Below are 27,995 nucleotides of genomic sequence, written 5' to 3'. Positions count from 1 at the left end.
CACCGCTTCCTTGTCTCAGGATAAGAACAACAGGCGATGGTCTTCTCACTTTACCATTTGGAAAATGCCTGGGACTCAAGGCATAGCAACCTCGCTGGGGAGAGGACGCACGTCGACTGCTGCCTACAGAGCCAGACTGGGTAAGTGTGGGTGAGCGTGGCCCCAGCCACCTGTATTTCTCGCTCTGTAGCTTAGTTTCTGCATCAGTAAAATCCAACGGTTGGATGAGACCATTGTGAGGGCCTGTCTAGCTTTGACATTCTAGGATTTTAGGTGCTGATGTGGATTCATGCTGATCAGTAGATTCCATCCAGGAGGAGGACTTTGAAAGGGGAGAGATGCAGGTTTACCTCTAAGGTGGAGAGGGAGACGTTGGGAGTGAGCCCAAAGTGATTGTGTGTGTTGAGGTTGCACAAACATCGACAGCCCCAATTCCTTCAACCCAGTTCTGTTTCATCACAAGCCCACCTGCCCTTGTCAGACACAGGCCACGCTAATTTTCCTAGAAATATGGTGCTGTGCCTGTGCTTCCTGCCTGGGAAACCTGCCATGGTTTCTGCTACCCCCCTTTGGCAGCAACTCCTCAATGCAGAGCCACCAGGGTGCCCTCCACCTGCCACAACTGTCCTGACAGCTGTCACCCTGGAGGAGGGGCTGCAAGGAGATCCCAGCTGCACAAAACAGCATTTGAGCAGGTCAAGGTCTGCCCTTGGTGTGTCACTTTGGGCTTCTTTTGCTCTTGCCCTATTGGGGGCTACTCTCTTCCTCCCCCATGTAGTGTTCAAATGTTTCTTCACCTCTTCTGCACCAAATGAACACAACTCTCTCAGGCCCAGAAGTCAGTGGGTTGTCCAATCGTGTGAGATGGGGGTCGATGTGTTCCCTCCACTGTATGTATCTACCTTTCACATCTGGCTGTGGAGTGCAAGGTGAAGCAGTTTTTAAGGAACTCATATCACTGCTTGTACACATATAAGGCATCCTTATGCTGACAGGAGGCATCTTTTAGGGACGGGGTGGCCCTAGTTGTCTTGGGAGAGACATGGGGACTATGTACCTAACTTTATTCCAAGGTCAGTTGAGGTTTGTAGGGTGCAATGTCCAGGATGCTCTAAAGAAACCACCAAGGCCTCAGTGGTTGAAAGTCCCAAGGGCCCCTACAACTCAGGTGGCCACATGATTCTAGAATTCCTTTAACTGGGGATATCTTCCTCTTGGTGTTCATGAAAGGAGGACATCATATTCGAGGACCTCAGGTACCAAAGCTGGGGCGTAAGGTGGATGATTTAAAGCTGGCATCTGTCAGACCAAAGCCTATGATTGCAGTATTTATAATGACAAGGGCCACACTTGGAAGCTGTGCATATGCTGGGGGAGACAATCTCCACCGCACTCAGCAACTCACAAAGTGCACCCAAGCCTAATGAACCCATGAGCTCAGACTATGATCTTCATTTTGTATTTCGAATGGCTCCGTTTGAAGGTGAAGCTTAGTAACTCATCTTTCACAAACTACTGTTCTTCGTAAGCTCAGCATTTCTTTGATCTGAGGATGAATGTACATTTTATCTTGATATTGCCTCCAAATCTCTTTTCTATAACAGTCATTTAGTAAACAAGATTTGGTATCTAATAGAAAAATACAGGTTGTAAATGAAGTAAGTAAGAGATAGATAATTTAGGACATAGTTGATCTGCATATAAACTGAAAGAAAAATGCTGAATCAAATGCCAGGTTGTCACAGTTTTGTTTTAAATTAAAATCATGTTCTCAAAAAGAGAGATGGTCAAGACTCCTGGGGTCCCATCTTGGGCTAAGTTGAGTTTCTACGGTTTCTCAAGATCTTTCTACAGCATCTCAAGAACTTTTCATGCTGAAAGAGATTGCCCTCAAGTCTCTCATGCTTGAATATATTGATCCCTTTTCTGTTGGTGACCCTATTTGGTAGCATATTATTTTAAATATCTATTACTATTAACATCAACTAATAGTTAATTACAAGAGAATTCCTATGGAAGTGCATAAGAGAGTCATATGAATACTAAATGGTACATTAATAATTGGTGTTATCACAATGAATACAAAATGATTTCATAATGACTGGGAAGGTAACATCTAATAAAAAAGGACTGCTTTTACTTTTATTCACTTGTCTCAGATTTAAAACTCATTCTTGGCCTCCATTCAGAAACCTGAGAGCTTTCCCCTGAAGGTTTCTCAGGAATCAAATGTCCTCAATCAAAATCTAAACAGTGTTACTCATCATCAAGTTAAACTTGAGGGTAAATGTCACTTGATTTCTCTTTACAAAGGGCCCTAGAAACACTAGCTTATTGTCTTTGGTGAATTCAATTTGTTTATTTATTCATCCAATCAGCCTGTAAACATTCACTGAACATCTGTGATGCCTCTGGCATTGTGCTAGGTACAAGGACTGCAAAGAGAATAAGAGAGAACTCTTGTCATTGAGAAAAGTCAAATGGAAGGCGATATGCAAAAATATAATTACAATGATATGTTTCATATGCTATAATAAAGAGAAAAGGCGAAGTGTTGGGAGAGGAGAGAAGTAGCTATTACACTGTCAGGAGTTTTGTGGGGAGGTATCACAGAGAAGGAGACCTCCGAACTGGTCTTTAGTGCCCGGGTAGGATATTAGTAAGTTGATAATGGGTTGAGAGACAGGTCATTTCTAGTAGAAATCTCAGCAGAAGCAGAAGCAGAGAGGCATGAAATTATACAGCCACGCAACAGCCAAAGTCCTGAAACATAAAGGTAAAGGGGAAATGTGGAAAGCATCCAGAGAAACATGAGGTGTTACATACTGGGGAACAATGATCCGAATGGCAGCTGACTGTTCATTAGAAGCAAGAAGACTAGAGGACAATAGAATGACTTCTTACCATGTGTAGAAAAAAAATCTGTTAACCAGAATGGCATATCTAGCAAAGGTACCTGTCAAGATGAAGATGAAATGAAGATATTTCAGATAAACGAAGACTAACAGAATTTGCTATCAACAGATTTGCATTACAAGGAAGATCATTCTTTATGCTGAAGTAAATGACACCAGATGAGAACTCAGATTTTCAGGAAGAAAGGAAGAGTGTAAGAAATGGTAAGTGTGGGTAAAAATATATGGAATGCATATTTAAGATATATACATGTACATATACGTACACATATATGCTATATATACACACATTTCTTAATTTCTGTAAGGCATAAGGTATTTAAAGCAAAAATTCTACCATTATATTGTGGTACTTATAATACGGACAGATGGATATTTGTGGAAACAATAGCACAAAGGATGAATAGGGCAATAAATATAATTATATTGCTGTGCGCTTCCAATGTTTTACTTGCAGCAGTATAATATTACCTCTAATTAGATGGTGATAACTTAAAGGTGCACTTGTAATCCCTACAGCAACCTCTAAAAAAATGCAAGAGGTATAGCTAAAATGCCCATGGAAAGATTAAAATGCAATACTAAAAATATTTTATTAACCCAACAGGCAGAGAAGGAAGAACAGAGGCACCAAAGAGATGGACAATAAAAATAATAAAACAGACAAAATGGTGCAACTATGCTTAACCGTATGAATGGGGTGGTGAGTCTTCTCACTGTTACTATTTCTGAATTGCTTCATTATCCCCTAAATGTCTTCCCAGTCCTTTACTCACCTTTGTAACAAGTTCTTTGCGTTAAATTTCCTGTGTTTTAAATAGTAGAGTGGTTTAATTTTTTTCTGTTTTGATCCTCACTGATACATATCAAATGCTAAGGGATTGTTTAACTGAATAATGCTGTGATTATAAAATGGTACCTCATGCAGCCAGTAAAACTGATGTAAGACAATATAAAATGATCTGAAAAAGCATCCTGGGAACACTATAGCTAACAAAACTGTATGCCTGTTTGACAGTAACTTCTAGTATTTACCTACATATTAATATTAGTTAATTCTGAAGATTATGAGAAATTTTTGCTCTCATCTTTGAAATTTCTATGTATTGATTTTTCTCTGTTGAAAATGAATTATGTTGGCAGTTAGAAAAATGAAATAAAAAGAAGAAATTGGTAAGGATTGTGATCTAAGGCAATTGTAGTAGGGGCGAAGGAGAAATGGTGAGGGTTGTGAGACATTTCCAAAGTAGAATTGAGGTGACTTGTGATCAACTGATCACAAAGACACAGCACCATGGAATTAAGGGAAATCCAAAGCTTGGAAAAAGGATGACACATTCTCATAGAGGAGGAGGAACAAGTGCCTGAAAAGCAATGTCAAATTTTGGTTCATGCTAGCTCCAAACTCAGTGCAGGCCTCCAGAGGCAGCCAGACTTAAGGTTCTGCCACTTTGAAATGAAGTCAGAACCAGAGACACAGATTTCAAAGTTATTAACATCTCGACATAGTAATTAAAGCCAAAGGAATTAATGTGTTAACACAGGGAAAGGATGTAGCTTCAGAACAAAAGACCAGAAGAACCCCTTTATTTCATGGTAAAACGCCAAGATTTGAGGAGTGGGTGGAGGAGGAGAATCCATCCCCAAGAGATCGAAGTGAAATATTCAGAAAACCTGGAAGAAAGTCAGGAGATACAGATATCCTGGATGCTAAGGGAAAAATGTTTCAAGAAGTAAGGGATTGTTAGCAATATCTAATGCTGTAAAGAGATTGTTTAGTGTGCTTATCCTTGGATTTGGCAACTAGGGAACTACTGATTATTTAGTAGAGAGCTATCTCAGCAGTGGTGTGAGCAGAAATTGACTTGTGATAGGGGCAAATGGGTTTCCATTTCTTTGCATATAGTTTTCTTTCTACAAGTGAGAAATAAAGATGGTCCTATCCTGAGAGAGAGTTGGAGAAGAGAAATAGTTTTATGATTTGGGGCACTTGTGTTTTATTTTTAAGAAGAGTTTTGAACATGTTTACAGAAGGGAGGGAAGAAGACAAATGAAACGGGAAGATTAAAGATATATGTGTGTGTCTATGTGTGTGCATGTGTGGGGAAATGTTGTGGGGAGAGAGACTGAAAGAGTCAAAAGTAGCCTGGTCAGATTTGGAGAAGTACAGGGGTATCTTTTTCTCTAACAGAAGTGCAAAGATAGGTTGGGTGGGCATAGAGAAATTCTAGAAACTCCTTATCTGATAGTCTGTATTACTTTGTGGAAAGTGGGTAGCTTCTACTAAGAATGATAGGTAGTGTGAGGTAGGATTTAGAAAGTGTCTTTGAAGGGCCATCAAATTTGGAGCTTATAAAGGGGAGATGATCCCAACTACTCAAGTTTTGTGGCTTTTCTCAATTCATCGTGATCCTAGCTAAATGCTTTCAGCGTTCTTTTTTTTTTTTTTTTTTTTTTTTTAGCATCATAAACTGTCAGGACCTTAATAGGAAGGCGTGTGCCCTTGTATTCACTTTAGTTGTCTCAGTTTTGCCTTTCTGGTGGGTGATTCACAGAGTCACACATGGTAGGTAAGGTGTAGAGGTGGAGGGTTGGGGGTAAAGGAGGAGTGACAGCTTGTGAGGGGAATGATCTTGGGCTGGCCATTGGTCATGCTAGCCTTGGAAAATCCACCCTTTTTACTCACCCACTTGTTATTTCTTCATCTACTCACCAAATATTTGTTGAGAACCACGGTTTCAGGCACTAGAAATAAAATTCTGAGCATAAGTGGCAAAGTCACTATTCTTGTGAAGTTTAAAATCTCATGGGGGAAGACAGACAAGCATCAGATAACCTCTAAGTACAGACCAACAGCTACATCAGCTACCTGCTGTGAAGGGGAAGGCCAGGTGCTCTGTGGGTGGCACATGGCCTGTTTTGAGCCCTCAAAAAAGAGGGGCTCAGATGTTGCTCAGGGCACAGCATCTTTTGGAGTTGCCCGGCTGTGTGTGGATGAAGGAAGGCCTCTGAGGACTTTAATGGAGGCCCCCATGGCCCCCAGTGATTTTCAGATGACAAGTCTTTCATGTGTCAGGGCACGTCCCCAAATCTGCACAGCATTGAGCCCTTCTGCTCATTCGGCTGGTGGGAAGGTCAGTCTGAACCCTGCATGGTTGATTTTTTTTTTTTTTTTAACACTGGGCAGCTGATTTATACTTTCACCCTTTGGCTGTTTCTGTGAAGGAGGAGTTTTAAACATATCCCCAGAATGGCCTCGTGGGTACACCATGATTTCCTCCAAGAACACTTGGAGGGGTAGGAAAGGGAGAGGTGGGAAATGTACAGGCCGTGAGCAGAAAAGGCAGAATATTCATTCCCAAGTTTGGTCTAAAGTCCATGGTTGACAACTTTCAAGTGATCTCATACTGTATGTTGTGCTGTTTTTGAAATGGGACTGAGAAGAGTGAAAAGCAATCCTACAAAATGTTACCCGTGTTTATCTCAAGGGTGGGATCATCAGGGAGTTTCCGTTTCGTTGTTCTTCTTAATTTCTTGCAAATACTCTATTTTCGTGTACTACTGTGGCAAATAGAAGATAAACAGCAAACGTGATCTTTTCCAAGTGGCGTCTGTTTGGGAGCAGACACACCCTAAGGAGATGTTTCGCTGCTGGTAGCTTCTTTGAGGCGAGTTAGTGTGAATCTCAACCGCGAAGCCCAGCTCAGGGTGCTGGGACGGCAGCCTCCCTCGGTGAGAGCAGCAGGCGGCAGGGATGGAGAAGGCGCCTGTGTCAGGAGATCCGAGGGGCTTCAGGGAACATTCGAGGGAGAAGGTAGTGAGGCTCAGCCCTGCATGCTCTGAAGCCTCCACGTGTGTCAGGTGCGGGGGGGGGGGGGGGGGCCTTCCAAAATGACACTTTTGTTTTCAATTAAACATTATCTGCACTGTCCATGGGGCAGAGCTGTGACGTCCAGTGTGTGGAGGGGGCTTGACTGTGAGGGCCTCAGATACCATGCCTGCAGATTCCTGAAAAAGCTCCGGTTCAAAATTACCAAAGCCTTCCGGGTCAGGCTCTGGAAGGCAGTCAGGCTCCGGAAGTCAAGTTCCGGAAGTCAGTAAGGCCTCAGAAGTCAAGTCCTGGAAATTGGCCTTGCAATCATTAGGTGGAGATATTGTTTGCTCTGTGCTCAGGTTTGTCATCCTCCTTAAATTCAAAGGAGATAGAAGCTGCAAATACTTGTCAGAGTTTAGGTGTGATCGGAAAGGAATTTTAAGAAACGGTTATTATGTTTCAGACAGCAGCAGTCTCCCTCATGATGCGGGAAGGCAATGTGGGAGGGAAGCCCTCTGGGGGCTTGATTCAGCTTGGCAAGTGTGAGAGAGCACCCGATGAACTTCTCGTAGGTATCCAGAAAAGAGCAGACCCAAATCCAGACAGAATCTTCTTTTCATGTTGGTGGATGGGGGTGGGGAGGAGTGGGCACATGCGTCCAGTCATAGGCATTCCAGAGATTAAAAATGCAGGAGCAGAGGAGGAAAATTGGAGAGATTTTAAACATCAGGAAATGTCTGCATGGGCTATTATATAGTCTTTGGAGGAGGTGGAGAGAGTCCCCGCGCGACCTCTTCGCTGCTACCAGCCAGCCTCATCGTAAAGGGACTTGAGAGCAGCCAAGGGGAGGAGTATTTACAGGTCCCGCATTGGTCGAGAGGCGGAGGCGAACAGGATGCGGCTTTCTTTCTGGGCCTTGCGTTTCACAGTGAGGATTTTAACACTAATCCTGGTAAAGCCTGCATATCAGCGGGGAGTCAGGGTAAAACAATCTAAAATGTGGCCCTTCCCATTGAATAACCTGTGACCTTATAGCAATTGAACTATTGGCTGCCATCACCACAAGTTAATAACCTATTTTATAGAACGGAGCCTACAGACTCTGTTTTAAATGGCTGTGTTTTTTTTTTTTTTTTTTCTTTTTTTTTTTTTTTTTTAACAACATTCCTGCAGAAGTCCCCGGAGTGAGACTCAGGACAATATTAAATCCAATGAATCACGCAGCTTTCAGGAGGGCAGAGCAGCACGCTGCAGAGCAGCACTGAATGATGGCTCGGCCTGGCATCCCTGGTGGCAGCAGTGGCCGCACCAGGCACCGTGTTCTCATTCAACAAAGACTCAGATTAGTGAGGGAGATGCCTGTGCCAAATTTCCCTTCCCTCTTTTTCAAGTTTCCGGATGTTGTGTAATTCTTTTTTGCAGCATTCAGTTCTGCAAGGAGCCTAGTGAATACTTCCATCAGTGGACTATGCAAGGCATCTGGACAAGCAGTTGCCTCATGGTCTGTATACAACTCGTTAATTTGAAAATTACTCCCCGTGACTGTACCTTGCTCTCAGGTCAGACTCAACTAACTCCAGGGAGTCTCATGGTCGGGGCGGGGTACCTGTGTGGGTTTACTTTGACTGTGCTGTGCTTGCCTGGCCTGATCAAAACCTGCCCTCGAGCTCTTGGGGAATTCTGCTGTGCTCCTTACCACCTACTGGCTTGCTTGTGTGAGAGCCCTAAAGGCCATGCTCCCAAAAGTGGGCCTTGAAGACTGGGCTGGCCAAGGGGCCTGGTGCTCCAGAAACTTACTGGAGCACTCAGCTCATTTGGGTGGTAAGTTGCTCATAGGACTTATGATTGTGCTCATAGGATGTAGTTAGAGTGTCTAGTATGTCTGCCCAAGTGGATGAGGACCCTGGGGGAAGGAACAGAAGCTTTAAGGCCTTGATGCTCCCAGGATAGTTCAAACACAGGCAAGGCCAGCGGCATTGTCGTGGATTTGTTAGAATTGTACAATCTCTGGCCTCACCCAGACCTGTGAATCAGAATCTGCGTTTAACTAGGTGATTTCTGAGAAGTGCTGCTTTTTAAAACTCATCTAAAGTTGGGCAAAGTTAGGCATCCCTGCCCCTGATTTGTCGTGTGTGGCTGCAGTAGGGGCATCCTTGCCTCGCCCTGGTTTGCCAACTTCCTATGGAGGGGATACAGCCTACATAGCCCATTTCTCAAGTGCCCATTTCTCCAAACGCTCTCCCAGCTGTGACTCATTTGTGTGTCAGGTCTTCGAGTGATGACTCAATATTGAGAAACCCCTTCATAAAGTGTGTCCTTGTGGTCTGATGATGCCATATGCAGTGCTGATGGGACTGATTCATCAGTGATGTGGGGAGATTAATCCCACTCAACCCTTTGTGGGAAGCACTCAAGCTGGCTTCACAGAGCTTTGTGTTGACAGAGCTGAGTCTCTCCTCTCCAAACGCCTGTTGGGAAGTGCAGGTAGCGCAGATGCAGCCTGGGCGTGTCCTCTGGGTGGGACTAGATCCTTCATGGGAGGACTGAGGAATGTGAACCTGGGGCCTGGATTGTCATCGGCGTCATTGCTTCTGAGTGCTTCCATTTCAGTGTACCCAGGATTCATCTCCTAGTCTGGCAGTGAAGGAGCCTGCCATGTTTTGGTTTGGTGCCTTGCCACCTCTGCATGTGTGAAGAGAAGAACACTACAGTGACAAATGAAATGAAAAATGGCTTCCAAGAACTTAATTCAAAGAATGGTAACAGGTCCCCTTCCATAAGCTGGTTTCTTTGTGAACACCATCCATTCATTGTTGACCTCACTGGATTCACGTGTGATGCAGGGCAATGGGATCGGGACATGACTGTGGGAGATGAAAGACAAAGACAGACTGTTCCATCGGTGACAAGAACTCTGTGTGTGTGTGTGTGTGTGTGTGTAAGAATAGTCTCCATTATAGTATTTTTCTCTGGGACACACAGATGGAGGCTGTGGTGTAAGAGTTACACCTCTGTCATTCCTCCACTTTGTTCCAGGGAGCCCAGCCATCTGCACTCAGGTCCTCAGGTGGATTTGCCCTTCGGTCGCCGGGCTGCACTGTGAGTTCTGAATCCCTGCCTCCCCAGCCGGACTCTTCAGTGCACAGCTGCCACAGGCAACCTGGATGAATCCAGCCAAGCGGACAGAGCAGGGCTCACCTCGTCAAGGACTTTGCAGCCGCCTTAACTTTGAGTCTCCTTGCTTCTGTCAGGAGGTGCCACAACCTTAGACGTAGCTCTTGTTGGTGTTAATTATTTCCTTTTCGTTTCCAGCTGGCACAGAGCTTTAGCACCTTAAGTTGCTCAATTTGATCTCTGCACTCAGGAACAAGGTAATTAAGTCAGCCACAATATAAGAAAACTCGTCTGCCTCGACTTGTTGCCCATCTTCAGACAGTGCTCCATCCCAAATCATTTGATAATGTAAGAGGCTCGGTGCAGTTTTCTACTTGACTGAGGGTTAGTTCATTAGGTCACAATCAGTAATTGATTCTCAGTGTGTCTCTGCTGGTTTTATTACAGTAATGAGGACTGTCGTTTTTTTCATCTCCTCTAATACGTTACCCAAACCATCAGCTTCTCAGTTTGGTGTCAGGATGACTTTGACAGGTTGTTAGCAACTATATGATGTACAGAACATCACAGAAATCTCTCAAACTGTTGCTGTGTACCACACAGAGCCTTAGGTGGTCCCGAAATAAGTGAAAGCACTTGCAAGGAAAAAGTTACAGCAGCAATTGAAAATATGACTACAGGCTTGATGTCCTAATGAAGAAGTTCTTTGCAATGTTAGATCTGTTTCGAATCGCAGGGCAGATTTCGCAGGGTTGGGTGGCATCTGCAACTGTCCTCTGGAATATTCCTGAGCAGAAAAAGGAAGAGTGCCCCTCAAGAGCAAAGCAGACATTATCATTGCGAAAAGTTACACGTTCTTCATTCTCTCTGTGGAGCTCCTTTTAAAAAGTGAGCAATAATCTGCTATCTCTAAGCAATCTGATTTCCTCTTAATTTCTGTTTGTCTTGAGAAGGGGAAATCCGTGGTATGAAGGCCATGAGAGAGAAACGTGGTGTCATTTATTGTGCTGCTGCTGTGTTCCTGGATTACTTCAAACGTAGAAAACTGCAAGAGAAAAAAGGGGGAAAAAACATTTTCTTTTTTTGATAGATATAATCAAAATATTACAATAAAATTGACCATTTGTTTTTATCTAATGAACATATTTTAAAATTTAATTTTTCCCCCAAGATTTTGTAGTGTTTTGAGGCTGAGGATTATACTCACCGGAGCAAGTACTGTTTGATGGTAGCAGGAATTTTGAGTTCAGAATAGCTAGGAACCCTGGAATAATTCTCTGAGAATGAAACACCAAAGGCCACAAAGACAGTAATGTAGGATGCACTGGCTTCTCGAAGCCCTTTCTAGCCTTGTATAAGGGATGATAGATAGAAGTTGAGTATATGTGAACTCTGAAATAAACTTTCTTTGTGAACCTTTTCAAAAAGAAGCAGCATCAAAATAGTAGACCAGTCATAATGTTCCCCTAAAAACCAGAAGCCATGAGACCATTGGGCAAAGAACAAAGAGCTCAGGGGTTTGGCCTGACAGCCTCAAGAATGTTTTTTGTTACGTGGTGGACACGGCCAACCGTTTTGCTGTCTAACTCACGAATGATGATCCTTGGAAGATGAGACTGTGAGATGTGTCCAAAGTTAGATTCACATGCACTGAGAAAAACATTTCTCCTACCCTGAGATTGCAGAGGATGGACAGAGGCCTGGAGACAGCTCGGGGTGGCTTTGTCTCACTGACACTGTGGGTGACATCGTTAGCCAGCTCCAGGTGCTGGCATAGCATCCAGAACTGCCAATTTAGCCCATGTTTGCAGCCTGAGATTATGAAAAGCTTTTATCAACACTAAAAATAATATTTAGCAAGCCTCATCGATCCTTCTTTAAATAAAGCACCTATTTTAGGTGAGGTTAGCAATTTTATTCATAGGATTAATTTCATCCCACAAACTGCTGTGCAATGTCTGACAAAAGATCTTTTTATAAATTCAACGTTGGAAAATAAGTCATAATCCCATCTGCTCCCTTCATTTCTCTCTACTCTATAGAAGGCATGCAGCAATACAAGGTCTCCTGCAGGCCGAGACAGGTAGAACAGATATTAATAAATCACCAGCAAATATATAGATGAAGGTGACAGTGGCTGTAAGAAATCAAATCATTACACTTGTTCTGCTGCTACACACTGAGGGACTAGTTCTTGGCATAGAACATGGACCCCAGAATATCTAAACTTCCAAATGTCGCCCAAGACTTCCTGAGCTTCCAGGATCAACACTGTTCTGACTTCTGGCTTTCAACAGATGAAGCCCAAATTCTCCAAGAGAGGGCAAGTACATGTGAAAACAAACAAGGTTTAGAAAGATTCTCAATCTCTGTATTCTGAGTTTTCACAATAGTTGAGTGTGGGCAACTTTGTTAAAAATAAAGAAAGAAGGAAAGAAAGGAAGGAAGAAAATACTGGTGAATTTAAAGCAGACCCTTAAATAAAACAATCAATTGCTATATAAAACCTGAGTTGAGCAAGATTTCTATTTGCCAGTCCTTAATTAGGTTTTGAAAGAAAGGGAATCCCTCCACCAAGTACTAAGAATATTTTGCTGCCTGCTGCTTTTTCTGGCAGAATCTTCCTGGTTTGTGGAAAGAGTGCTATTCTGACATTGGATGCTGCTGAGAATCGGGCAACAGTCTTAGTGAGGTGACCATCATCTGAGGAGGTATGAGGTTTGGAAGCATCACTGGGCCCTGGGCACATAGGCTGCCATGTTGCTCTGACATGAAACATTGACCAAATGTCTTGGCCTCCCTGTGCCTTGAGTCACAGTAAAGCTAGTCTCCTGACGACAGTGATGAGTGTTGCGTGTGGGTCCCAGAGGCCAGGCTCTGAGTGCTGAGTCTCAGGAAGACTCCTCATAGGTTTACAGAACCCCCACTTCTAGTAAAACACTTGATCGAACACACTTGCTGGATTTCTCTGATCAGTGTCTGGTTTTCTTTCTCCTTCCCCCTCCCCCAGTCTCATTGCTGTCTGTTGTACCTTGAATTTCCCCTTGCCTGTATTTTCATTCAAATCCGAACTCTTATTTGAATCCAATGCAGTCTCACTTTTGGGTCTATATATAGCCTCTTCTCTGTGAACTTTTTAGTACAAATGCATCCTCTCCTCTTCTTGGACTTCCTGTGTTCTGATTATGAGACACTCAAAAACATGCTGACAGTTGCTGAGGTCCAGCCTCCAGGCCTCCACGCTGATGCTCCTGGGCCCCCCTACCTGGGTGTCCCTTGGGCATCCTAAGGATGCTTCCTGAAGAAAGTCTAAGGTGGAATCCAACAGTCCCTCTCCCAGAGATGATTCCTTTACTCCCCATTTGAGCCTCCAGAGCCCTAGCCCATGCCAGATGTTCAGCTGCCAACCTTTCTGTCTCCACACTAAACCCAGTCCATCTCCAGGCTTTACTACTGTGAATTCTAAATGTCTTTGATTTTGTCTGCTTTTATTTTCTTCTGATCACCCTCTGTGAAATTACCTACCTGAACCAGTGGTCTCTGGCTTGTGTCTGGAGAAGACACGTAACTATAATCCTGCCTCTAATCTTGCCTCCTGCAGTAACCTCCCATTTTGCTGCTGAACTCTTCTTTCCAGAGCAGAGATCCAACATCTGAACTTAAACCCTTTAATGATTCCCATTGCTCTTAGGATAAAACAGGACATATAAGGCCATTCGTGGTCTGGTATGATCTGCTTCCCTCCAAATCAATTTCTCAGCATCCCCTGCCTCTCTTCTCCACTTCCCCACCTTGCAATTTTCATTCCAGCCAGACCAAACAGGTTCTATGTCCCAGCCTCTAGAATATGACTGGTCCCTCTTGTCTCAGGATCTCTGTATAAGGGCCATCCTTGCTTGACTTAGGATGTCTTCCTTCTCCTAAGTCTCTTGAGTGCAAACACTTTGTCTACTTCAACATGTGATCTGCGTTGCCTAGAACAGGGATGAATAAATTGTAGACACCTCAAATATGTTTAATAAATTAATCAAATAAATGACATATAGGCATTCAAATGAGTGCTGTGCCCTTCATAGTATTTATCTTAGAAAACAATAGCAAAAACAAAAAACAAAGAACAACTATTTATTTTGCAAAGAAACCAACTCCTGATTTGTACTTGCTTAGGATGATGATGCCTGGGAGTCTCTCTCTCTCTCTCTCTTTCTCACACACACACACACACACACACATACACACACACACAGTCATTATCTAGCATGGCTATCCATGTTGTTTCTCAAAATGAGTTCCAAGTTACTATTGATTATAGACATAAAATTTATTATCAAAGATAAAAATAAATTTTTTTTTTTTTTTGTCCTCAAGGAAATTTAAAGAATGTGCCTCGGTCGCAAAAAGTGTTTTCATGTAAATGCAAAGTTACTCCTCTATTTATTGCACACTTACTACATGCCAAGTACTGTGCTAGGGACTGGAACTGCACTAAAGAATAAAAAATAACTCCTGCCCCATTGACTGCTGAAAAGATGCCTCGACATGCCTGCCGGGTTCCTACTCGAGAGCAACCCACTCCACATATCAGAGGAGGAAGGAAGAGGGTGGAGCACTGGGGGAGGGGAAAGATGGGTCAAGGAGAAGAGAGCCCTGCATTACCTCGGAGGCCCAGGGGCTTTCTGGAGAACTACAGCGGCTAAGGAGAATGTATTCAGTTGCCTTCCATGTGGTAGGAGTGGAAAACCTCCTCCAGCTCATCCACATCATCCAAACCCTCAGCTCTCACTAAGAATGGAGGATGTTTCTTACTGTTTTGTATCTGTTTTTGAAGAGAGAATAAGAGGATCGGGGAGAGTGGGCATTTGGCAAACAAACCTGGTGGTCTGATGCTTCACCCTGGGTGGTTTTGGACCCTTTGAACGTACCACGTAATTGGCTTTGGTATTTTGCATTCCTCACTCAGGGATGAGTGACACCAGCAAAAAAGAAGGGGAAAGTTCATCTTGATTTTTGAATTCTGAGAGCCTAGAATTCAGAGAACACAAAATATTCAGTTTATGAAATGTGTTTGTAAGAATGGCTGACAATTAACAGTCATGCACTCAATCCTGACAAGATCAAGATTCCCTGGGACTTTCAGATAGGGAAAGAGGAGTGCACAAATACTCCGTCTTCTGTTAGTGGGTCCCTAACGGAAGAGACACTGAGCTCTGCCTCCTGCACCATGAACACCTCATACAGAGCTAACAAAAACACCAGAAAGGATTTGGGAATCTGGGCATAGAGAGCAACCCGTTTCCCAGGTAAGTCTCCATGGAAGCACCAGGAGCCCACAGTGACACTGGATATAGGGATCTCAAGGCAGAGGGGACTTAACAGCTGCCCGGAGCTTCCCATAGCCAAGCAGTCATCAGCAGTGGCAGAACAATTCTCTGTGTTCTCTGTGTGGAGATGGGTGACAGCTTGCAGAGCAGGAGTGGGGCTGAAGGGTCCCTGATCCGGTGACTGGCTCCCCAGCCAGAGGGAGAGGTGTCTGCTGCTGGGAGTCTCTGCTGATGTCAGAATGGATGGCCCCGACATGTGACAACATCTGCGGTCCTGGGGAAGATGAGCATCCCGACGTGCCTGGGAGTGTGCTCCCACCACCAGGCGGAACTAGCATGTGGGATGACAGTGAAGCTCCTAGCTGCACACAAAACAAACGTCCTTACTCACAGAGATCACCGCCACTAACAACTCTGAGGGTCCTTTTCTTCCGTGGACACACAGAGACTCAAAGTTATACAGGATGTATCTAATCATCCATCAATCATCTGCTTATTCATCTATAGTATCTATCATTTGTCTACAACTTTATTCACTTGAGGTAGCAAAGATATCTTTTCATCTATGTACAGCTCTGTCTCATTCTCTTTAGTAGCTACATAATATTCAGCTTAATGGTGGCACTACAATTTATTTAACCATTCCCCTATTGATGGAAATTTGGTTGTTTACAGATTTTAATGAGAGGATGGCATTCCATTTTATGAACTTATCATAATTCATGAAAGCATCTCTTACTGGTAGATATCAGGCTGCAGGCAGTGTTTATTGTTACAGTACTCAGTCAAAATCCCTGTACATATACCTTTATAATGTTTTTATTTTATTTTTTGTTAGATCCATAAAAGTGAAATGGCATGGCCAAAGGGTATGCAAATATATTTTATTAGATAATTCCAAATTGCCCCCAAAATGTTTGTAGCAGTTGGTTGTTCCTGCCAACAGTTATGAAGCTGCCTATTTTTTCACAGCCTCGACAGCAATCAGTGTTAACAATATATGACATGTTGACAATCAGATTTGGCAAAAACTATTTTGTTGTTATTGACTTCCTTATTCCTTTAATCAATACTGTGGTTGAGCATCTTTTCACAGGTGTGTTTGCCGTGCGTACTTCTTTTTTGCCTATACGTATTCTTTATCCCTTTAGGGTATTGTCTGTTATTTTCTTCCAATGAGTTGGATTTCTCTGAATATGGGATATTAATAGTCAGTTATAAATGTTTTCCCTCCCTTGTTTGTCACTTATGTTTTAATTTTGTTTAGTCTGGTTTTTATTGGGAAAAAGTTTATAAAATTTGGTAAGTCCCTTCTTTCCTTTTGTTTGCTCTCACTGCAAGGCTACAGAAATGTTCCTCCATCTTTTCTTCCAGTATTCTTTGGATTTTATTTTTACATTTAGGTCTTTGATTTAACATACATGTATTTTTGTTGATGATATAAGGTAGGGATCTTCATCTTACTTTTTCCAAATGTGTAGTCAGTTGTTCTCATTCAACATATTTAAAAAAACATACTTTTTGCTAATTTTAAATGCTGATTTTATCATAGACTAGAGACCCTTGTGTACTTAACTTGATGTCTGTGCTGCTTTTTTTGTTCCATTGGTGGATTTGTCTGGTGCTGAACTCTTACTTACATTTTCATCATCCTTGCTGTAAGTTGGGAGGCTTTTCAACCCCTGGAGTTTCTGGGCGGCAGAAACGACATGTTGGTTCTTCTGTTCCACAGAGGACAGAGCACACTGTTGAACACAGAGCTTCCTTTAGGAGAAAATTTGGATGTTTCACACATTCAGGAAGAAATTATTAAACTAAGTAGCTAAAACCCAAGGTAATAAAATCACTGTTAATGGGCAGGAAGGCCTCCCCAGAATTTAAATTCTTCCTGGTGCTCCTCCTGTGCACTTACATGCAGACAGCATCCTCCCAGGGCAGGGAGAAGCACCTCTAGGAGAACCTTAGTTTACCTTCCAGCTTCTAGGGTGCGCGTCCTTTCCAGTTACCATCTCAAGTAAGGGAGCACCTGCCTCAGGAAGGGCAGCTCCCGTTAAATCTTCAGGGCAGTGGAAAACATCACATCCTCCCAGCAAGAGAGTAGAGAGAACGGGTAAGTGTAAATCTCAGGCAGCTGATGGTTGGAATCCATAAGCCCTACCTTGTAAATAATTCACTTCAGTGCAGAAAATCTGCATATGAGCATGAAACGTCGTTTATAACTCATAGGATATTGGCTTGGCTGGGAACAACTTTCCAGCCAACTCATTAAGTGCTGCTAAGGAAGAGAGAATATAGCTGATGTAGAATAAACTCCTTATAGTAAGCCTGTGACTGTACAGACTAGTTAGCAGTATTCAAACTGAAAATAAAACTCAGGACTATGCCTGCGTAATCACTCAACTCCCCATAAGCTCAGCGGCTCTCCAGGGTTAGCTTGGCTCTACGTCATTTCCCAAGGTGCTTCCAGGCCTGCCCTTCACTGAAACCCGGAGCAGACCAGGAGAAATGCTGGCCGCGGTGCTTTCTCATGAAGTGATGCGTGCTTACTGGCTGCAAAGAGAATATATAACGTTCCAATTAAGAACTTATCACTCTGAAATTCTGGAATCTCACATAGATGACTTGTGGAGAAACAAGATGGTCTTTGTAATGAGCTTCTTTTCTCTGTTTATTAAATATTGATTGACTATGGAAGAAATTCAATTTCCAAATGGAGTTGAAGTCTTATTCCTGGGGTGTTTGGTAGTAAGTTTTTTCTTTTTTTGTTTGCTTGTTTCAGTTTCGATATGAAGACTGTGATCATCTCCAGAACAGGAGACATTTGGAAGAGCTCGTGCCCACTGGTATCTGAAACTTGGCTGCTCAAGTGAGTGGGTGCTTTATTTTTGTTTTTATTTTTCCGAGTGAGGCTGGGTATGTTGAAAACACAAAAAGCCTACAGTGGGAGAAAGAAGGAGTTTTTTACCTGTGGAAGGAAAAATAAAATTAATATGCCTTCCAGTTTAAATATAAGCCTCTGAAAATGTTTCCAGCCAATTGTACACCTATCTGTTGGTAGACAGAGACCTTAACTAAGCACAACTGGAATCACTCTAGAAATAAACTCAAAGAAGGGCTGAGATTTCTTGGCCTTCTTCCCAAGAGAGTTATTTACTAAAAGACCAGGAGGGATTCATTATGAAATGGTTTACCTATTAGAGGGTCCATGTCACTGGCGCTCAGAGGCGGTTAGAGATTTGCAGGCTCTTGCTAACGAAGTGCTCATCCTGTCTCAAGGAGCGACCTCAGATAGAAGGAGGTCGCTGCAGTATACGTGGTTCACTCTGTCTATCTATGTGGCCCCGTGCTCTGTCACGGATGGATATTAATTTCATCTGGCCTAATTTCCTTTTTACAAAGTAATTTGAGAGCTACCCAGCATGCGCACTCTCCTAGGTGGCTACAGATTGATTGCTTGATGAATGTTCTAGTTTTTTTTTTAACTGCTAAGGTTATGGCTTACCCACTTTCAAAATATGTAGTATTTTTTTTGACTGCTAATGTTATCGTTTACCTACTTTCGAAATATGCTGTTTGCCCTTTTCCAGTCTTCAGAAACCCCTTGTATCCTGCTATGATTCCTCAGCAACACCGTCACATGGAAAAGAACCAACAATGTGAAGAAACGAATATGGTGTTCATTTTCAAACTGAAAAGGGAAATAATTACAGTTACTATTTACAGTGTCTGGCTTTTCGAGCTTCATGTTACAAGCAGCTAACTCTTTGTCAAACAATTAATTTTGTTTAAAATAAATAAGTTTATATATTTAAGGTCATGTTTCAGAAGTAAAACCAGAACTATGGTTTTTATTGAGTTATAAAATTAGTTGAGGAAAAGGTAATGCATCTAAAACAGCTCTTGAGATCTGCCATGTCGAATTTTAAGTATCAATGTAAATTAAAAGCAGATTCACAGAGAATGCTATGAAACTGAGTTCCCTATTAAGTTGAGGGTGCCAGATTGGATCATTTCTCAGGTTTCTCATGGCTTTTAAATACAATAAGTAAAAGCCCAGTGAATTATCAAAGAGATCTGTGACCAGTATGACTTTAGTGTTCCAGTGTGATTTGAGCATATACATCACTGACTGATTTTTTTTAGTGGTCAAAAATACATTTGACAGTGTGCCAACAAAATTTTTCTCAAATCATGCCATATATCATTGGTTTAGCAGAGGTTACAATTCATAGCAATAAGTTTTGTGCCTTTTATTCTGAATTTCAGTCTTTTAAGAAAGCATCTTGACTGATAATTGGCTAAAAGACCATAAACAAAATTAATGAAAATTAATATCAATGAAAATAAATGTAGTCAAGGTGGTGGCCATTGGAATAACAGGAGCCCCGAAGTTAGTTTTATTTAGCATTCTTCTTCTTTCTCAGAAAGAAAAACAATAAACACATAGCAAATTAAATATGTGATCCCCAAACCAACTATATCCAAAAATTCTCGGCTAAAAACTTGTAGATATACTTTCAAGAAGTGGAAAAATGGAAGAAAATGATTTTCTTAAGTTAACAAATGAGAAAATAGTTAACATGGGGCCTTATCCTTTCTGTGGCTGGTGGCTCTCTCTGGTTGCAGATTGTGTGCGCAGGGAAGGACAATGCCTCTTTCGTGTTATGAGGGGGCATGAGCCACCGTGGGAAGGAGAAAACTCAGTATTACCTGCTGTTAACTAGACGAAGCAAAAGTTGTTTTAATTAGGTTGGTTCTCCCAGCTCCCTTCCCCCAATCCCAGCATCCATCTACTGGTAAAATAGGGCTAGGAACCATTGAAGAATGTAGGATGGAGCTTCCCATAAGCTGAAAGTAGTCAAACTTAGGGTCAGGGCTTGACTGACGATGGGGGAAACTGGACTCGCCTTGCTGCTGGAGTATTGCATTGAGAGAGTGCAGGTACTTAGCCACCCTTTTGTTTCAAAGCTGGAGCTACTTGGGTTGTATCATATTTGCATTCTAATAGTCTACCAGCTAACTAATAGGCCTCTAGCCTTGAAGAAGTCAAGAAGGAAGAGGAGAAAAATGGGACTTCTTAATGCTGCGAAAGTCTCTATTCCAGTTATAAAGAGGTGGAATTGGTGGATTTAATTATTGTTGAAATACATGTCATTGCATCTTCACTACAAAATCAGGGTCTCTGTCTCTTTTTTTAAATTTAAAGTGGTCTTCAACAAACAACAATCATTAGAGAGCTACTCTGTGCATCATTTGGAGATAGTAAGGATTTTTAAATAATTAGGTTTGAATAAAATATGTTTAGATCTGTACTGCTTGATTAAATGATGTTTTAATGTTGCAAAAGGGCCATCAGGAGGCATTTGCTTGAGTAGAAACCTGGGTGCTTCCTCACTGGGCTGAGGAGTAAGTGATTAAAGAAAGTCACTGGAGTATTGGGTCTCAATTCTTTCTTTACTTCTATGCTTGTCCTACGTTTGAAGCCAAGGAGTTGTTTGGGGCTGTTATCCAGGCATTAACACAATAAAACCAAGCTGGAGATGATGGGGCAGAAAGAAATATTGGGAGCTTTCCTGGGCCCTTTTCCCAGGATCCTCCAGTTTTAGGATCCTTGGGCCCTGCCTGGAGATCCGCTGGCCTGGGGATCCACAGGTATTTGTGATGTTCCACAAATGCCACCACTGCTAGTAGTGAGAGAGAAGTACTTCCACAGGAAAACTAGAAGCCAGTGAGCCATTCTTAATGGGAATCCCAAAAGCATGAACAATATTCTTCTCCTAATTAGGATTTCATAATGTGTGAAGTGCATGGAGGCACCTGGACTTCTCTAGAGTCTGAATTTGGAGCTTATTTTGTTCTATTTGGGTTGATCGTGAAGCAGTTTTCCTGTAAATGTGACTAACTTAAGTAAAACAAATACAAAACAAAAACGAGCTTTAGGTCCCATGAGGAACTTCCAGAAATATCTAAAGTCTGTAGTCACTAAAGAGCAAGTATAATTCCTAATGGCAATGCTTCCTATAGCATTCTGTGTGAACCTGGAACCCCAAGATATTAACAGGTTATTTTTAAGAAAGGAGGTTTTATTAATTTGGGAAACACTTGATAAAACGAAGTGCACAGGGACAGTATTTTGGGGGCACTGAAACCGAATCCATTTCCCCTCTATGATTCTGAGCTGCAGGCTCTCCTATGGCTCTCACCATGAGATATGGGTCCGGCTGGCAGGACCTCTGCAGAGGCCACAAGTCAGGAGTGGAGGGAGCTGAGGAGGTGGTGTGTGCAAGGTCTCTGTGATCAGGGAGGGTCAGAAAAAATGAAAGATCTCATCCTAGTATTTCTCGCACGTGGAGCTCTGTAGGGTCAGGGTGGGGAACATGACAGGAATATCAAAATAGTGTAAGATGCCCAATAACTTTTGGACTAGCTGCCCAACTTCCATGTGTAGCTTGGGAAAGGCTGCAGGCCTGTAGGAGAAACCTTTGTTCAGCTCAGCTCCATGTCCAGAAGAAAGTAAAATTGTGAGACGAGTGGGACTGTTTCACATTTTTACAAACCTCTATAATGCCCAGCTTAATAGAAGGCAACTGGGTTTTCTTATCTGCTTCTGCACTGAGTCTTTCGAAATACCTAACCTCATGCAGGCTCTGGAAAACCCCATTGCACATAATACTAATGCCTTAGTATTATCATGCAAGTAATTTTGAGCTTTTGGATCCCTGAAAACGCCTCAGGGACTCCCGGACTACACTTTGAGAACCAATATGACAGTGATTGGGGTTGAGACAAAGAAACAGCAGAGCCTTCACAACTGGACAGCCAGAGTCTGGACTCCTTGGGGGACCAGCTTGTCCCCCAGTAGTCCAGCCAAAGCCGCCCACCCAGCAGGGCCACTGGCCCAGAAGTCAGCATAACAACTGTGTAAGAGAGGCCAGTGGGCATTCATAGGATGCTATGGGAGGCTGAGACCCCTTATTCCTGAGACAGGGGCACACCATGGAGAGGGATATGGGGAAGCAGGGAGATAGGAATTTGACTCAATGGGCACCTCAAAGATTGTCGTCTGAGTCGCTGGACATCTTTGGCAGGGCTGTGCGACTGAACATTTAACCCCCGGTTTTTTTTTTTTTTAATCAAAAGAAACTGAGCTGGTGCACTTTAAAAAAGAGACTGACAGTTCTTCAAAATATTAAATAGGGTTATCATACAACATAGCAGTTCTGCTCGTAGAGATATACCCAAGAGAAGTAAAAACATGTGTCCACACAAAAACTTGTACGCAAATGTTCAGAGCAACATTACTCATAATAGTCAAAATGTGGAAATGATCCAAATGTTCATCAAGTGATGAATGGATAAACAAAATTTGATAAATCCGTAGAGTGGAATATTAGTCAGCCACAAAAAGGAGTGAGGGCAGACACATGCTGCAACAAAGATGAACTGGAAAACATTATACTTAGTGAGAACCAGTCACAAAAGACCACATGTGGTATGATTCAATTTATCTGAAATGTCCAGAATAGGTAAAGTCATAGAAACAGGATGTGGTTGTCAGGGTGTGTAGTGATGGGGAAGAAGGAGTGACTGCTGATGGGCATGAAATTTCTTTATAGGGTTATAAAAATATTCTAAAATTAGTTATGGTAATGGTTTCACAATTCTGTGAGTATATTAAAAACCACTGAATTGGACACTTAAGGCTACATTTTATAATATGTAAATTATATCTCTATATGTTATTTAGAAACATTTTGTCCTTAATTTATCATAATAGGGCTTGAGAATTCAGTAAAAGACTTGAGTTCTCACTAATTGAGCTCAATAAGTTTTACTGTGAAATCAGATCAGTTATGAAAGTTAAAATGCTGTATTAAAAATAATGCTACACTTTTCTTGCAAATCCACCCCCCCCCCCCCCGCAATTAATCAATCTTTTTTCCTACAGGACTTCCCAGAGGTTTTACACATATGTCATTATGTCCAGTGAGGGTTCAAGGTTGAAGTGTTTCCAAAAACAGCTGCTCCCTGCACCTCTGCAATCTCAGAGCATTTTGTGTGGCTCTCTTAGTGTCCTAGAGAAATCAGTTAGAGAGGTTGTCCTTTTAACAAGAGTAAAAAGAAGCTTTACTGATTTATATGGAAGGAGAAAAACCTTGGAAATAGAGTTAGGAGAGAAATGTGTTTCTATAGAACAGAAACATTTAATTTAAAGAGACCTGAAGAGGAAGGCAGCCCCAGTGACCCTTCCTGGGGTGAGGTCTGTGCCAGGTGCGATCACACCACACCCCTCATCTTTCCAGCCAGGCCATGAGGCCAGCGGGACATCCCATGTAGCACAAAGAGATTTGGAGAAGTCACTTTGCTTATGGGCAAACAGCGAGAAGGTGATGGGATGGGGCTCTGGCCTCAGGGATGTCTCATGGTTCCCGTGCCCTTTTCTTTAAACTTTACAACCAGGAAATACAGAGCCAATAGCACGGACTGAAGCCCATTTCAGGAAAGAACAGTGAATTAATAAATTACTTGTGCTGTGTTCACCTCTGTTTTGATTGGCTGGAGTATTTCTACTGTGATAAGTGAAATTTACCCATCACCTGTAAATTTCAAGTGTACAAGAGACATAGAAGTCCAAATTATTTTTTACTAATGGCCTTAATGAGCAAAGACACTGTCATTTTAGTGACACGTTTTTGGAATGGAGGCAGAACACAATCGGTTTGTTAGTTGTTGTCTGTAACTGTTTTATCCTTTAGTTTTCAAATCTACCACTCAGATTGAACTTTTCTTTGCAATGCATTGCTTCAAGAATGTTTGACCATTGTGTCTCTTCTTCATTCAACAATACAAAAAAGAAGACCACCCATAGTTGTAATCTGACACTTCTAGCTATTCAGTTACGACTTCTCTGAATGTACAGATATAATTTCTGATCAACCAAGATAAACCATGTTATAGTATTAATCCACTGACACTTAAAAATAAGTAGCAAATGCAATCAACAAGATTCATATTAGTGACTACATTTTATTAGGGGTGTCCATGTCAGGACTAAAAATGGAATACTTACTTTTCCTTCCTTGACCTGAAACTTTATGAATTATTTCATGATTACACATACAAGTAGAAGCAATGTTTTATGGAAATCTGATGAATAATGTACAGTTTATGTAATTAACTGAGAGGAGGGAGAATTTCTTTCTGTTCTTAAGGGGGTATGTTTAGGATACAGCACTTGGGAGTTTCACACTAATAATGTCCTTGCACGGGGTGGAGGATCACTCTTCCTTCAACTGATAGGACTGTTGAAATCCCTGAAAACTTTGGAAGCATCCCAGTGCACTTGCTATCCTGTCTGCCTGACACCTGTATCACTCCAAGTCCTGTGCACAGTAATGGATTTTTAAAATCATTGTGACAAGGGATGAAGTGCATGTCCCTTGTGCTAGAGCCCATATCACGTTGTAGTAGGTGTGTTGTAGTGACAACAACCCCCCTCCCAATCTCAGCGGTTTATACCAATGAGCATTTCTTTCTTGTTTAAAATGTCTCACTGCTGTGACACTGTGTGTCTTCTCATTCCAGGACTCAGGCTAAGGAGCAGAGATCTGGGAGAACAGGCCCTTTTCATGGAAGGTGAGAAGTACAAGGGGAAGAACCAAACCACACAATTGCTTTTAAAGCTTCTGCTCAGATATGCTGCACATCACACTCCTCACGCTGTTGTGGGCAAAGGAAGCCACAGGCCAAGCCTGGTGGTGGATCAGCTCCCCCGAGTCGCATGGCCATGGTCAAGTGTATCTGCTGTTACTGAGAAAAGAGAGGGGTAAATAGTTGTGACAGATGGTACAAATGTGCACACCTCGCCTGACACAACTCCAGTGGAACAGGCTGTCTGTTGCGCTGGAACCAATATGAGCTTTTGGATTTTCGTCCTCTGTGCATGAGAGAGATTCCACTGGGCACCAAGCTTAACCACAGCCTCCATCTGAGATATCTGGACTCACTGAACACCCAGTCACTGCCTGCAAACAGGAGATACTGAGTTTCCAGTAAATAAGAACTCCTAGATGCATGAATACCTAAGAAGAAATTAAACATGAAGATTTGATCAGAAACATTGTGGAACCAGTGAACACTGGCCAAAAGAAAAAAAAAAGTCCCATTCCACTGCCTGGACAATAGTAGGAAAGAATTCCTTACAGTTTCATGCCCTGTATTGGCTTCAGAGTCATTAATGAAGAGTATCTACGTTGTATGATCCAGGAAGTAGTGAGAATTGTTCACACCTGAAACCATTTTCCTACTGGCTATAGAAACGCTACCATCATATGATTTATTATTAAGTGTTGTTTTCCTTGTCAACATTCTGTGGTTTAACAGCCCACCTAAGTATGAATTAGTTATCAACTGGCTTTCTTACTGAAAAGACAGACGAGGCTGCATGAAAATGCTTAGCACATGGGTAAGAAGCAGTGCATGAAAACAGCAGAAGTAGGACCCAGAAGATGAACTCTTTTACTTTTGATTATTCAGATTACATGTAAGTTCCCATGCTGCTGAAATCTCTTCAGCAGCAAGTTAACCTCCAACCTAAGAAAGATGGAAGAAATCAAGAGTTGAGGATGAAGGGGACAGGGATGGTCTCTGTATCCATGTGCTCCCTGAGGTGGGGACCCCTGCCTCTCCCATCTTTGCACTCCTCATGCCTACTGTGTACCTGTTGTAGACCAGCTGCCCTGAAATGTTTGAGGTGCTGTGTTACCATTGCCTCTTTTGATTTCCCACTGAGTGCCTCCTGAGTCATGCACCCCATCACAGCCTTCACGCAAGGCCTGGAGACAAACCCAGTACACACCGGCCTAGTATTAATTCATAACCATCATCATGTACCTAAGATTCTACCTACCTGGATGTTGATTGATGAAATTTATAAAGTATTATAAGGACTTCAAATCGACTTATAACTATGACATACGAAATGCACAAAACCAGCTTTTAAAGCCTTCTATGATTTAAGATTGAAGAACTTTAAGACCATTACTTTTGTTTGTTTGTTTATTTATTTATTTATTGAGAGACAGAGTCTCGCTGTGTCGCCCAGACTGGAGTGCAGTGGCACAATCTCGGCTCACTGCAAGCTCCGCCTCCTGGGTTCACGCCATTCTCCTGCCTCAGCCTCCCGAGTAGCTGGTACTGCAGGCGCCCGCCACCACGCCTGGCTAATTTTTTGTATTTTTAGTAGAGACGGGGTTTCACTGTGTTAGCCAGGATGGTATCAATCTCCTGACCTTGTGATCTGCCCACCTTGGCCTCCCAAAGTGCTGGGATTACAGGCGTGAGCCACCGTGCCCAGCCCTAGACCATTACTTTTAAAATGTAAAAAAAAAAAAAAAAAAAGAAATGGAAAAAGGAAAAGGAAATAAAGAAGCAACGGTGGAGATCAAGACAGAGGAAGGAGATGCTACCTGCCTGCTCCCATCCATCTCCTCTTCACAGTCAGAAACACTAAGAGGAACCCTGTGCTACAGGAAAAGACGTTCCAGAAATTTTGTCTTAGGACTTTAACCTTTCTGATATATGACTGGGTCATAAACTTCCTTTTCAGAAGCTATTGATCACCCCATCACCTCTGCAAATGCGGTGTCTATAAATGGCGTCTGTTGCCAGCACATTGGCCACTGGTTCATGAATGGTGAAATTGGTTGCAACTTTTGCTTCTGTCCTGTAATGAAGGAAAAGAAACTTTCTTCTAGGAGTGCAGTATCAAATTTGTCTGGGAAGGTTGAGTTTGTAGGTGTTGCAGGTGCACCTAGGCTTAAAGCATTTGGAGGCATCCTTGCATCTGTGTTAAGAGGCTCTCTCTGTAGGGGAAAGATCATTGACTCATTGGCCTGTATACTGATGTAATGCCAAGCGGGGGGCCCGGTACCTTTTCTGAAAGGGGCAGCTCTTCCTCTGATTGGGAACTGGAATTGGGAGGTTGTTTTGGCCAGAAGTGAGAAAGAAAGAGCTCTGGATTGACGTCTCATCTTAAACTTCATAGAATCTGGATTAGAGAGACAGCATTCACAGGAGGTTGGGGCAAAAGAGTGCTTTGTAGGACCATAGCTCTGCAGTGATACTTCTCTCTTGTAACCCAAAGTTAAAGACCCATAAACTCACTGTGGTAGGTGCTTTCTTCTGCAGCAAATTCCCCTTGAGTATCCGTCCCTTTCCTGCAGAGTCTTGTTTAAATGTTCCCAGCTGTGCTATGGGGAATCAGGGAGGAGCTGTGGAGACATATTGGTCCATGTGAGGGCTGCAGCAGGGTGACCAGTGAGAGGTCTCCGTGATGACAGCGACTCTGAGGACACAGAGGTCGTGCTATGAGACCTGGTAACTAAGTTCCCAAGGAGCTTTTCTCTTCTTTGCCAACCTTGAAGGTCCAGGTGTTATTTTATGAAGCCAGATGGAATCTTCCCACACATAGAGTTCTCAGGTCCAGGTATTATTTTATGAAGTTGGGTGGAATCTTCCCACACATGGAATTCTGAGGTTTCTCAGTTCGCTCTCTGGCTCAGTGATGCTGCGTGAGAATGTTTAACCATATCTCCACGGCACAAGCTTTGGATCTGATGTCAAGAAGCTTTTGTGAATATTAAAAATGAACTGCATCTCCCTGAATCAAAATAAATACTACGATATGCACTTTAATGGAAACAAAATCTGGAATTCTTTTTGGGCCCTAAGCAAAATGTAGAAATTCATTTTCCCATCACGCTTTTCAGTAACTTTCCTTTAACCTAATGAGACACTCCACAGGAGTCTAACATGTTTTTCACTGAATTC

The 27,995-nt window shown here is 42.5% G+C and overlaps 1 protein-coding gene and 1 long non-coding RNA gene across 2 annotated transcripts; one reads left to right on the top strand and one right to left on the bottom strand.

The window, feature by feature from the left end:
* LOC129491741 (uncharacterized) lies at nt 1-25,173 on the top strand. Its single transcript, XR_008660601.2, has 5 exons — nt 1-140; nt 3,025-3,119; nt 3,523-3,618; nt 17,944-18,030; nt 24,750-25,173. It is a non-coding gene; the product is annotated as an uncharacterized lncRNA (long non-coding RNA).
* Nucleotides 18,718-27,565, bottom strand: SMIM21 (small integral membrane protein 21). The gene is given in 2 exon segments (XM_055296240.2): nt 18,718-18,852; nt 27,330-27,565. Coding segments are annotated over 2 exon segments (264 nt in total). The 5' UTR covers nt 27,459-27,565.
* Between the last annotated feature and the right edge of the window lie 430 nt (nt 27,566-27,995).

The sequence above is a fragment of the Symphalangus syndactylus genome, chromosome 1, assembly GCF_028878055.3.
Source record: "Symphalangus syndactylus isolate Jambi chromosome 1, NHGRI_mSymSyn1-v2.1_pri, whole genome shotgun sequence".
Classification (NCBI taxonomy): Eukaryota; Metazoa; Chordata; class Mammalia; order Primates; family Hylobatidae; genus Symphalangus; species Symphalangus syndactylus.
Note: the sequence above shows the minus strand (reverse complement) of the source record. Positions and strands in the feature narration are given on the sequence as shown.